The sequence below is a fragment of the Strigops habroptila genome, chromosome 8 (genome assembly GCF_004027225.2).
Source record: "Strigops habroptila isolate Jane chromosome 8, bStrHab1.2.pri, whole genome shotgun sequence".
NCBI classification, from domain to species: Eukaryota; Metazoa; Chordata; class Aves; order Psittaciformes; family Psittacidae; genus Strigops; species Strigops habroptila.
In genome coordinates this window covers 10,318,388-10,331,485 of record NC_044284.2, presented here as the reverse complement: position 1 = coordinate 10,331,485, position 13,098 = coordinate 10,318,388, and the positions used below count along the sequence as shown (strand labels likewise).

Genomic DNA, 13,098 nt, shown 5'->3' with positions numbered 1-13,098 from the left:
GTCTCTGATCCATTTCCTAGCCTCACAGGACATTTTTCTCAGCTACTTAAAAAGGCAGAAAGTTTTTGTTGGATTCTGAACTGTGGCATACAGTAAATAGCTTTTTGACTAACCTGTGTGCCATTACCACTTCCTTTCCCTTATATAAAAGGGTCGATGGTGAATTTGGTGTGTAAACAAGCAAGTTCTTCCTGTGATTGTTTTTCTATTCCTCTTTCTTCTGGTGTTTTATTACAGATCTGTGGCTGCCCACTCTACTGGAAAGCACCTATGTTCAATGCATCAGGAGGAGAAAGGACAGGATGTGTATCTGTACACTCTTTTGTATCTATGTGGAGAAAGTGAGTATAGCAAATGCAGAATTCTCTTTCTGGAATAAGAACAGACTGCCATAAAAGTCTTTCTTCTTCCCCTTTCCCCTCACCCCCTTCTCTTTCCACCAGACTTTTCAAATCACTGTCTCTTCTTTAGAAGAAAATAAATGGTTTAAAAATTGGCCTAAGTTTCCTTCTCCAAATCTCCCTGAACACTTATTTCCATGCTGCGTCAACAAACTTTGAAGCAATTGTATAGATGATGAGATGTTTTAGTCTAATTAACATATAAAATATATTAACACGCTCTCTAGAAATAAGTCAGCTATTCTGGGATAGCTGATAGATGTCGGTGGATTTTGGATATATTTCTCTCAGGCCTTATGTGTGTGCTGCCACATTAATGCACTGAGTGAGTGCCGTTTGGGAATGGGAAGAGGAGGCATGTGATAATGTTCTAGGACAGGAAGAATGAATGTAAAATCAAGAAGCATCATACAGGTGAAAACTCTGGGAGCTTTAGCAGTTACTACTTTTCTCAAGCACACTGTGTCGTAAATCTTTGGGGTTTGACAATCACTTCCACATACTATTGTCATTGGCTTCTTTTTGAAATTGAGAGCTCTGGATATATTGTGCTTGAAGTCAGAGCATTGAGATGGAACAGGCTTACTCCTCTGCCTGACCTTTTTTTCCCTCCAGGACAATTCAGTCTTTGTGAAACACCTGAAAAATGTCTACATCTCCTATCTAGCGAGAGTCCTAATTTTTTACTTAATGGTTTGCTCTTCAGATTCTTGAAGTAGCCTTTAACCCTGGGTTCCCAAAGTATTTCCTGTGATAATATTGTCAAAACAGCTTCTAGTTACGCTGGCAAAATTTCAAAAATGTTAGAGGTGAGTGTGATCAGTAAGTTTTCCTTGCCACAGCCAACATTTTTTCCTTCCTTAGGTTCCTCCAATTACTCTTAATTAATCCCTCATGTATGAGACCACGTATTTTTGCTTCTCTGATTTTCACATCCTTCAGATATTTGCACTCTGTGGTCATGCCCCTCTTTTGTATTCTCTTAAGCACACCATTCTCAAGACAAGTTTTATATGCCTTTCTCACTATAATTGCTATAATGCAGCATTTTTAGAAGTCAGGTTACTTACGATGATGCTGTGGAATCAAAGTAAGAACAGTCTTCAGTAAGAAACCTTGTTTACCACTGCAGAGGTGACATGAAAAAAGCTGCACCGGGTGGAAGTACCTTGGTGGTGCTGAAAGATATTGAAGAAAATGGGTGCTGGTAGTTTGAGGTCAACTTTGCATCATTCACAGTGTACAAACAAGTGTGGCGTAACATAGAATCATAGAACGGTTTGGAAGGGACCTTAAAGATCATCTAGTTCCAACCCCCCCTGCCACAGGGAGGGACAGCTTCCAAGCATGTGATAAGACACTTCATAATCAATCTGTAGTCCGCAATTGTCCTGCAAAGTACTCCTGCGTGGCTGGAGTAACTCTCTCTCTCCCTCTCTCGTAGAATCCTATGTAACTGCCATGATGATGCATCCAGATTCACATCCCTTTTAGCGAAGCCCAGCTGTGACTACCTAGAACAGGAGGACTTCATCCCACTGCTTCAGGTACCTGCAACAGCTCAGCAGTGAATGGATGGGGAAGCAAGCTATGTTTATTTTGTAACTACTTCATTTTCATGCCTTTAAATCTTTAAAAAGGAGTTGCAGACCTTTGCTTTGAACAGCACCTGGGTAGGGTTTATTTTGGAATGAAATAGAAATTAGCATTTAAAGTGGATTGTTTGGCAAAAGTGCCAACCAACTACATGTCTTACTATAGTCACTGAAGATTATCAAAGCTTTATTTAGTCTCTTATCTCTTCTTAAGATTAATATTTACCAGTGTCTGGTAACCAGGCTGAGAATTGCCCCATTTCTCTAGGTGGTTACTGGAGAAAATGCATGGTGCTGTTGCTAGTCAAGTACAACATAAAAGCTTATCAGGAAAGCTGTAAAAGTTGCTCAATAAGACCATTATAATTGAATTTGTCTAGTAAGGCTCTCTAGTTACAGTATGTGGAAATCTCCAAATTTTTTGCAGTTCCAATTGTTCTATATATGCCTCTAAACCTGCTAGTGCACAAGTCTCACGGCAGATTTATTGTTTCCTAATGTTCAGGCTAAGTGTGTGCATCCTGATTTAATTTCTTTTCCTCTTATTCACATGTGATACTTTTAACAAAGCAAAGTATCATTCTTTCATTATTTGTGGCCATTTAGGCAGGTTCTGGATAGGTTTATTTATAGTTTGTCTATAAGTCAGGTCCATCTGCTCCTCAGATCATCTGTTGATACTTTTTCTGAGCTTTCCCACATATCCGTAGGTTTCTCATATTGTGTTGCCCTCTGTACAAAACCTCTGTGGGGCTGCTGCTCTGGGGAAAGATTTTGTCTGCACTGAATATTTCTCTGTCTCAAAACCAGGACTGTGATGGGTAAATTTTCTCATGTTCCTTTTATCTTTTCTCCACTGGGCACACTGCCTTTCCTGATTGATTGCAGCTCTGCTTTTTAGCTACTGGTGCAATCAAAGGCATGTACAATCTTGTTTGTTAGTCAACCAGAGACTAGCAATATCACACCATCATATTAGACATCAAGCTAGACTGGCCAAAATTTGGTCATATCACACCCCTAAGGGCACTGTGTCTGCTCTATCCCTTTGCTGTGTTGTGGTATGGACAAGGCAAGACTTTGAACACTTTTTTTAAAGGGTGGAGGAGTCAGATGTAGAAATTACAGAGACATTGATTCATACAGGATCTGAACTGATTCATTCAGGACCTGAGCAGTTTCTCTATGGCTTTGGTCATGTATTTGACTTAGAAAAAGCTGATCTTGAGAAAGAGGCATTTCTACAGTAGTTTAAGTTGGAAAAGCACTGATCCTATCTGTATGCATTCTGAGGCTCACAAGAGCTTTCACTGTTGTGGAGAACATAAAAGGTAACTTTCTCAGCCTTTAAAGGAATATTTATGACACGTAGCTCTAATAAATGTTTATCTTCAATGAATGGAGGAAAAAAAAGAGATCTTGGAAAGGAGATAGTTGCATGGTCAACTAACTAATATTTTGTCTCATTCAATGAAAATGAGTTTTCATCTACTCACTAACTCTCTTCCTTTGTTTTTCTGTCCTTAAGTAAATCAAAATGGCCCAACAGGTGCGTATTGCCCAGAAAATGTATTCTACTTATAATGCTAGAAGGTTATAGATAAAAGATGTCATTTTGGTTTTACTGTTAATGCTGCAAATACAGTTTCAAAAGTAAGCACAAGTATTGGTTTGTAAACCCAGTAACTTCTAAACATTAAAAGGAGAAGAAAATCTGTTTCATTTTATTTGGTCTTATCTTGCAGGATGTAGTGGAAACACATCCTGGCCTGACGTTCCTGAAGGATGCTCCGGAGTTCCATTCCCGGTATATTACGACGGTAGGCTGGCTCCTTTGATCTCCTATGATACCAACCCTCCCTTTATGATTTGTCACTGTTCCCATCAGCGAACCCTTAGGTTGTTCTTGGTTTTTTAAAGGTGTTTTTAATATTACTGGCAATGAGTTATGTGAAGAACTACTTCCAAAGGAAAAATGAATCTGCCTGTGTGTGCAAGAGGTTATTCAAAAGGTTAATAATGATTCTCTGGTCTTAAGCAAATCCATAAAAACAACTTTTTTGGACTTTAATCCTGATGAAGGAAAACGAGATGTCCTCCTTTGGTCTTTGAGAGCTGCTAAGTTACCCTTAATTCTGCTGGGCTGCAGAGACATGGAAGGCTGTATGCTTGAAGATCTCTTGTCACTTAGGCATGAAGAATCTGTGTTCCGTGGTACAAAGTATCCATTGTGTTCAGGGGTCTACTGACCACTCTCCTGCCCCTTGCTCTTGCCAGAAAGCCCATCAAGTCTTTCTGAGCCTCTGAGGTTTCATGACTGCTGTTTGTTGTTGGGCTTTGTTCTGTAGCTGTGTTCCAGCCTTGCAGTCAGCAGTTAGGCTGGTGCTTTACTGAATCAGTTGTGCTTTTTTTAAGCCTTTAGCCTGTCTTATGTTGGGTATAAACCTGGATAAAAGGTATAAATGACAAATCTGATGGGAGCTATATCCCAACAGGGTTCTAGAGCTTAAAATTTCTCCCGTTTGCTTTGAGGTCTGCATGGGGGCCAGCTGCACCATGTACTGGCAGCTGAGAGATTACTGGCAGACACAGGCTTGTTCCTCTCATGTAAAGCACTGATGGTGGAAAGACACTGTTGCTCTGGGTTAACCTCGAACCATCACACTAATGTTTCATGAAAATGTGTGACAAGAATAAATTCTAAATGTTTTAGATGCACTTGAACCTGACTGAACATCTGTATATTATCAACATACTTCGTCCCTATGGAGCAAGGCAATAGATACATTAAGCATAGTAACTGGCCAGAATGGGTATAACAATGGGAAGGGGATTAGAGGCACATGAACAGGTGAGTGGAAGGTATCAGTGGCATATGTACCCTGATATGTGTTGCTTAAAGTAAAGGTGAGAGCTGAGAGATTTAAGGTCACATTGGTTTCTGACTGCAATATCAACCAGTTGGTTTTTGCTGGTGAGCGGGTCATGATACAATGTCCTGTCGCTGGCTGTTTGGTGGTGACAAAGGCAGTTCTGTGCATCTGCCTTTCCTCTTCTCAAGTCATATGCTGTTTCCTGTATTTTTCAGAGTCTAAAGGAGGGAGTAAAGGCAAGAAACAAATGTCTTTGTAGAGTAATTCCCTACACCATCACCCTTGCTGCACTTTTTAGACCTCATTGGGATGCAGTGCATGGTCTGGTCTGAGAGACCAGCTGTGTGAAGCTGAGGTTCCACTTCAAGTAACTGAAGTGCAGGCTGCTGCTAAAAACAGCAACACCTTTTCCTTCCTCTACTTTTCCACAACTTCCCTTGTGCCTGGCCAAGGTCCTGTGTGACCATCACAAAGCAGTCTCGAAACCAGACCATCAATCACTATGTGAAGCTCTTCAGTGCTTCTTGATTCTGCTTGTCTCTCCACTGTGCTTTTCTACTTCAGTTGGAGCCTTCAGGCACCCTTACTCACAATATTCTGACAAAGGTGGCTTCCTAGGCTTGCTCCCATGCAGCCAGGAAACTTGTGGTTGAGTTGGGGTTGAATGTGTGTAGCAGCAAATCTTACAAAGCTGTGATGTCCTTTAGACTTCTCACATTGGCAGGCCAGTGCTGTTCTGGGTGTCTGTGCTGACAGACAGATTCCTTCTGAGCTCAGAGCATTTGGCCTTGGCCAGATCGCTGAGTTGGAGCAGAGTCAGGACACTGGGAGACACACGGTCTGTTGGGTCGGGTGGTTGCCATCTGGAGTGGCAGTACTTGGCCCACTGCAGCAGTGGCTCTCCTCTGATACCAGGAGTTCCTATTTCTCACATCTCCTTTTACAGACAGTTTGGCCCTTCTGTCTCTTGAATGTAACAAAATTCAGTATTTCCACCAGGAGGTAATGAAGGAACCAGCTTTGTCCTTGGATTTTGAGACTACTTGGATCCTTTTGATCCCTTCAAGGTAGAGTCCCTTACACCTACTTACACTAACAGAATGCTGTGTTTGCTGCCAGTGCAAGAGTTTAATTTTATTTCTGTGTTACAGAGGAGGGCTGTAAGGAGACACTGACTTTTGTGTCCATTGCTGGATACAGCATCATGTGGTTGAAATCACCTGGAGCATAAGCTAGCAGTCTACTATGGGTAAGATGTGTTTCTTTTTGCCTACCTCTGCACCTTTTAGAGGTGCCTTTTGGATACAATAGGCTGTAATTTACCTATGTCAGTATCTGTGAGCTGTTGTGTTGCCAGTGTACTAAACTACTTCTGTTTCTTTCAACAGAGACCAACTCCTGAAGCTGGTGAAGACAGTGCAGAACATCACATGGCGTTTATTGGGAAATGTTTAGAACGTGACTTCTTCCCAGAATGTTCAGACAAGGCTCTGAGTTAGCACTGCATGCTGTTGTTGAAAAGCTGAGTCAGCTAAAACCAGCTTGGCAAAACATATTGCTTGTTGAAAAATGTTCTGGCTTATGCAGTATTACCAATGTGAATGTGTAAGGGGAGGGTTTAATAAAGTTTTGTGGCTTTTTCCAGAAGTGGTATTGCTTTTGTCCTTCGATGGGAAAATTGAGGAAATGTCTGGAACTGGCCTATCTATGGGTTGGTTCCTGGGGTAGATTACATGATGATAATGGTCAAATGGGAAGGGGTTGTTGTACTGAATTTAGAATAAATAATCTTTCATGCTGGGAAAAATGAAGCCAGTTCTGGCTTTCAGTAAAGTATAACTGGCTTGAATGCTGCAAATCACTTCAGGCTGTGTAACTATGTTCTAGGATGTTTCCCAAATGCTTTTTTTGACAGCTTAGTTTTCACAACCTGGAGAAGAGAGGTATTGACATTTTTACTGAGATATACACTATGTACTATTGATTGAAACTGGACCATTATTTGAATAATAAAGCATGCACTGAGTGACTTGCCATGGTAAAAGATGAAAAGAGATAGAAGAACAGTTTCCTACATGTCACAAATGGGGGATATTTTGTCTTTTATTTTGCTGAAGGCAGAGAAAAAGAAAAATGCTGGTTCAGTGTCCTTCTGATTCTTGGGATTGTTATTTTTGAGTCGTTGAAATGGTGTGGAAATGGTGTATCTTGAAGAATAGCTGCAACGTTGTCAGGTGTGATAATATGGGGTGAGACCCACTTCAGTCTTGAGGTCTTGTGCAATCTGAAGGTAAAGGCCAAACAAAGTACAACAGTGCAGTCCAGGATGGCAGGGACTGCCAGAGGCATTCAAGAAGAAACAAGCATACAGGTTTTTCCATTGTGCTTAAGACCAGAAAAGATCATTGTGATTACCTAGTCTGACCTCTTGCATTACACAGGCCATAGAACATTACTCAATGACTCCTATAGTTAGGTTGGTTGGTTTGTTTTTAATTGAGTTGATACCTGACTCTAGAAAGACATCCATCTTTGAAGTCTGGAGTGATAGTCTGCAGTGTTTCTTTAGGAGTGGTTAATCAATGACAGTGTAAAAGTAATACACTCTTATCTGTCTGAATTAGGCTGATCTCAGCTTCTAGTTATATATTTCATGAGAGCAAAAGTCCTCTTGCTATCCCATATCTCTACATGTAGGCTTTCAAGGACCAGGATAGTTACCAATAGGTGTCATGTTCAGCTAATTTTAACATATTAGTTCTCTCTCTTCAGGATACATTTTAAGCCCTCAAATCATTCTTATTGCTTTCAAAAATTACTTGTGCTCATCAGCATTTACTGGCTCACTGATCTGTATATCCCAAAGCAGACTGTTAGCAGCAATCTCATACTTGGCTCCAGATCTGTTCTGGATTAAGAACCAGCACTTGTGTGACTGAGTCAAACCATGACCCTTAAATGGTGATTGCCCACTCAAAGCTAGTTGTAGCTATGAAGCAAATCAATCCCATTTAATTTAACTGGCATAATCTCTATAATGCTGTGTAAAGTTAATTTTCATGTTGGAAAAGCATGCATTATGAAGGTTTACCAAGACTCTAGATTAGTATGTCAGCTTGATATCGGAGACATCAAAGGCTTGTGTATATTTGGTTTCATTGACAAGAATTATATTCCAAAGCTTTCAGTGCTGATAGTCAAGTTAATTATATTTCTAACTTCTCTTGTTGAATATATTTATTGTTGATTCCTCTGTTAAGTTCATTTTTACACGTGCTTGATCATACATTTACTTTTTCCCCACTGTGATGATATTTGGCAAGCTAACAAAGAGCGGGCTAGGAAGGGTTCAGCTTACTCTCTTTAGGTGCTTGGGAGTGTACTGTCCCAGACTATGAACTGTTTCTCTTGGGTTCTCAGAAGTCTGTGCATTTCCCCCCCATGCTTTTCACTTTTACCAGAGGCAGATCAGTGAAGGAGACAAATGAAGTTGACACCTACCTAAGATAAATGCAGACAGATAATCCCTATTGCTTACTTTCAGTGGAGCCACAGAGAGGATGAGACATTGTTACAGACACAATAGATCAGACATCAATTGTGGCTTTCATTTACATGTCCTGTTTCCTCTTCAAAGTCCTGATTTTTTTTTTTCCTTGTGCAGAACACTTTCAGTTGAGATCCATGCAAGCTACACTGCCTAAAACCTGAAAAACTATTTCAAAGTGATATGTCAGCACTTTGAACATATTGCCTGACATAAATAATGCATCTGCATGCTCAAAGGTGTGAACTAGGATCAGTGCAAATATTTGCAAAGTCAAAATGGGTAATGCTGTTTCAGATGCAAATGTTCTTTTCAGACTCTATGGTGAATTACAGATAGTAGTACCTACAAAAAAAATCACAAAATGATTTTCAGAAAGAAATCCTCTTAGGAGAGTGAATAAACAAGGTTTCTGCATTTATGTTCCCAAACTGGTGTATTTCAGAAGTTGACTTCAAGTGCACTGTTCATGTGTTACAGGTTATACAGAGAATATTCTACACAGTCAATCGATCCTGGTCTGGGAAGATCACTCTAACAGAGCTGAGGAAAAGCAACTTCTTGCAAGTATGTTGGTTTCTGCCTGAGTAAGATATGGAATGTATCATACCTTTGTTCCTATAGCTGTATACTGTATAGCGAGGGACCTGTGCCTCGGTTATAGTGAGGTAGGACGAATGCTCAGTGCCAGGAGGTAGCTGGAGCTGGTGGAGGAGTTGTGTCTGAGTTGAGGTGAGAGAAGACCAGAAAGGCTGAGAGAGCTTATTCAGCCTGAAGAGAAGGTTCTGGGGAGACTTTATTGCAGCCTTCTAATACCTGAAGGGGCTGACAAGAAATCTGGAGAGGACTTCTTACAAGTGCGTGTAGTGACAGGACAAGGGGAATGGCTTTAAACTGGCAGAGGGGAGATTCAGATCAGATAGTGGGAAGAAATTCTTCCCTGTGAGGATGGTAAAGCACTGGCAGAGGTTGCCCAGAGAAGCTGTGGCTGCCCCATCCCCAGCAGTGTTAAAGGCCAGGTTGGACCCAGGGGCTTGGAGCAACCTTGTTTAGTGGAAGGTGTCCCTGCCCGTGGCAGGGGGCTGGAACTGGATGAGCTTTAACATCTCTTCCAACTCAAACCAGTCTGTGACTCTCTGATTGGAGTAGCTGAGAGTGCACTGATGGAAGGTCAGAGGCGACTGTGCACCCACTCTAAACCTATATCAAGCAGATTGACTCTTGGCTCCTGACCCAGCCAGAGAGGAAGAGAAGCAAGACGCAGCAGTGCACCTATTTTTAAGTGGCTCATTGAGCAGCCAGGAATAGCTGCTGGATTGCCTACAGTAGGTGGGGGGTAGGACAGCTAATTTCCTGACTCCCAGCCAGAAATTGGCCCGCTTGACAGTTGGTCAGGTATGTTGTGCTGTGCAATTGCAAGACTCTGCATCTCAGGAGCAGATTTCCACTTCTGCGGTAGACTCCTTCAGAAAAGTTAATAAATGAAGCTTGGTTCTTGTTACAATCCCTGCGATGTGGTGTTATGTGGGGCAGATGTTTCAGGATTTGGATATCTGTTCTCTGTGTATTTTGCCCAAGAGAGTACCAGGTTAAAACAGTCTAAGGCTGCTGAACTCCAGCCCAACCTAAAAGTCCTTAGGCTGAAAGGTTAAGGACTCAGCTAAAGCAGTGAGACTTCCCTACTGCATCCTGTTCTCCCTTCCAGATACAGCGTGCTGTCTTCCTCATAAGCCTCAAGCATGAATTCACACTCCTCTTTTCAGGCATCATCTGCACGGCTAATCACATCAGCTAATGGAAAAACCAGTGCTCCCTTGAATTGTCTCATGCCAGTCTAAGCTCTCTGATGCTAGTTCCTCCCTAGCCTCTGTTATAAACAAATCTTCCCAACTGATCCTGCATCTTTACTCACTCATTTTGTCCCTTTATGCACTCTTCCAATTTTTCTCCTTGCATATCTACTCTGTCTTTCATCTCCTACTGCAGGGAAGTTCAGCTAGAGGACCTTAATTTTGCTTGGGCAGCTCTTTGCTGTATGTGTAAATGGCATATTTTGGCATAAGTTAGAAAAAAATATATTCCTTACTGAAAAACCTCCTCAAGTGACTATCATCTGCAGAGAAATGGAGAGAGTAATGAGGAATCCGAAGAGACTAATGAGTGGTTGATCAGAGGATTTTAGATTTGAGAATCAGCAAGTCAGAACAGTACATCTGGTAGTGCCTGGAATCTTACTGAACTTTGTGGATAGCAGGACGTGAGAGTTTTGTTGAGACTCAGTTGAGTTCCTTGAATGTCAAGGTGACTGAAAGCTGATGTTGAACTATCAGTACCTACGTGTAGCACAGCATCTGTTTTTCTGGTTATGAATAGAAGGGCCACTAAGCCTGCCTGCTTAGAGACACAACACCCTCCCTGGGGATAGCTCTTAGGCTGTGTTTCACCTTCTCCCTTCTGAGGGGCTATGAGGGGAGGAAGACTTACAGCTCACTTGGGTCTGTTAGCTTTTTCTCATTCCTGCAGTCATAATTTATTAGATAGAAAAGGCTGTCTGGTGTCCTCTGCATAGGAGAAAGGCAAGCAAGGAGCTGGCACTGGTAAACATGCAATACCCTCATGTCAGAGGGAAGGGCAGATATTGATGTGAAGTGGGAATGAAACAAAGACATTGTCTTTAAATGTCTTCTAACAAGCCATGCTAACAGATGTCATGGCTGGAAATCTGTCTAAGGTTCAAAGTTAAACCAGACTAATTCCTGTCAGCATCAGCCCAGGAAAGTCAGTGTGATAGGTTTGATCTGCTTGGGATCCATCCCTCCTTCGCCAGTCCAGGCACAAGTCTGGAGCAAGATTTTGCCCTTTGGGATTCAGGCAAGGATGTGTGATGTGTACAGATAGATGTCAGTTCCTGTGGAGAACTACGGACTTGCTGTTGTAAATGGCTCTAAGAGTCTCTGGTGCAGGTCAGAAATGCTCCACAAATAATGGATCCCAGCTGAGACAGCAATTGTGTTCTTATTTCTCTGCCTCACTCTTCACGCTAGCAGAAAATTAGCAGAAATTGTTCACAGGAGTGGCAGAAATATTGTGCATATATATATATGCTAACCAGGATAACCGAGCCAGATGCTGTACAAGTGCCTAAGGAATGCAGCAGCAAAATCTCCTATAGGGGAGAAAGGCTGCATTACTGGATTAGCTCTTGGAGCTGCATTCAGCCAACTTCCTCATATGTTGTAGGACTTCAGCTGCTGAACTGCCTCTTTGTCTAGGTTTAACTTCCCACTTTATTTGTACTCTTTCAGACTCTTGCTCTTTTGGAAGAAGAGGATGACATAAATCAGATCACAGATTATTTCTCCTATGAGCACTTCTATGTTATATACTGTAAATTCTGGGAGCTGGACACTGACCATGATCTTTACATCAGCCAGAAGGATCTGGCTAGGTACAGTGATCAAGGTATGCTGCCTGCAAGCTGTGGTGGGATAAGGGGATGGATGAAAATAGAATGTTCCCACTAAAAGAGTAAAGTCTAGCTTTAATTTGGTTGATTTGATGCCTCAAATCTAAATGGAGCCATTCATTTCTTACACAAATGCTGATTTACAGAGCCAGTTGTAGGGGCTTAGACACAGAGACATGCATTACATGTTATTTTCTGCATGAGTAGCTAGAGAGGGAGCTTCTCTTCATGTGTGGGCCACTGCTAGAAGGGCAAGCTAATAGAATGTCTTGAAGCTTGCTTATTATTTATTAAGGATTTTGCAGGAACTTGGAAGTAGGGACAGGGACAAGCCCATATGAACTTCAAAGACTGCTGAAGTGCAGTCTCATTATGCATGAGAAATATTCCAGAGTCCAGTGAAGCTGTTAAGACTTAGGATACAACGTCTTGGACAACAGCTTGAGCTATTGACCAGCATCTTTAACCCTGAAGACAAAGCTTTCTTGGATTCTTTGTGTGGTAGCTGCATTTTTGGGGAAAGTAAGTCTAGGGACAGAGAATCAGATTTGGGAAATGAGTTGTTTGGATGCATGTGACAGGAGGTGGCAGGAAAGGTGAAGTGTGTGGTAATGTGTTGCAGTGTGTAGGGCTACAGGGATCTGGAGGTGTGACAAGTTGTCAGGCATTGCTGGAGCTCTGGGGATGGGGATGCTTTGTACAAGCCAAGATCCTACTGGGCTGAAGTAAGAAAGAAGTAAAGGGGTGTGAGAATGACAGTGCTGCAGGTGTGTGTGTGTCAGAGTGGTGTGGTGGCCCGTGTGTTCTGAGTGCAGGCATTGATGGGAAGGCCACAGGGGTTCTGGGTGAGTGTGGCAGTCACAGGAGTCAGGAGCATTGATAATGGGGCTGGATGGGATGAGGATGGAGGAGTGCCTGGCTTGGGATAACTGATATGGGAGACTTGGTCCCTGCTGGGAGGCTGGAGTGTGAGGATGAAGTATTTGTTGCACAGGAAGCTTGAGAGCACTGTGCACTGGGGAGCTAAAGAGAGAAGGGGTGGTGTGGGCAGGGTGAAGGGGAGAAGCCATCAGTGCAATGCTACAGCAGCCTGTCAGCACTATACTGGGGAGTTTGAGGGGTGGCGCAGGTTGGGTCTGCCTGGCTGGTGTGTCAGAAGTGTTCTAGGACTAGAGGAGTGATGGAGAATGTGTGGAAGGAGCTAAAGTAGGAGTCT

General features: G+C 42.3%; 1 protein-coding gene and 1 long non-coding RNA gene across 6 annotated transcripts in view; both read left to right on the top strand.

The window, feature by feature from the left end:
• PPP2R3A (protein phosphatase 2 regulatory subunit B''alpha) overlaps nucleotides 1-13,098 on the top strand; it is a 59,982-nt gene that overhangs the window by 32,130 nt on the left and 14,754 nt on the right. For all 4 annotated transcript variants that reach the window (XM_030494172.1, XM_030494174.1, XM_030494170.1 and 1 more), the window contains exons 4-8: nucleotides 238-341; nucleotides 1,846-1,948; nucleotides 3,742-3,816; nucleotides 8,897-8,983; nucleotides 11,722-11,878. In XM_030494172.1, the coding sequence (XP_030350032.1) occupies nucleotides 238-341; nucleotides 1,846-1,948; nucleotides 3,742-3,816; nucleotides 8,897-8,983; nucleotides 11,722-11,878 (526 nt within the window). The remainder of the gene's footprint in view (nucleotides 1-237; nucleotides 342-1,845; nucleotides 1,949-3,741; nucleotides 3,817-8,896; nucleotides 8,984-11,721; nucleotides 11,879-13,098) is intronic.
• On the top strand, nucleotides 3,838-6,516 carry LOC115611374. Of its 2 annotated transcripts, XR_004389943.1 has the most exons (3): nucleotides 3,838-5,936; nucleotides 6,021-6,118; nucleotides 6,258-6,516. It is a non-coding gene; the product is annotated as an uncharacterized LOC115611374 (long non-coding RNA). The 2 variants fall into 2 exon arrangements; XR_003992548.1 differs by having other exon boundaries at nucleotides 3,838-6,118.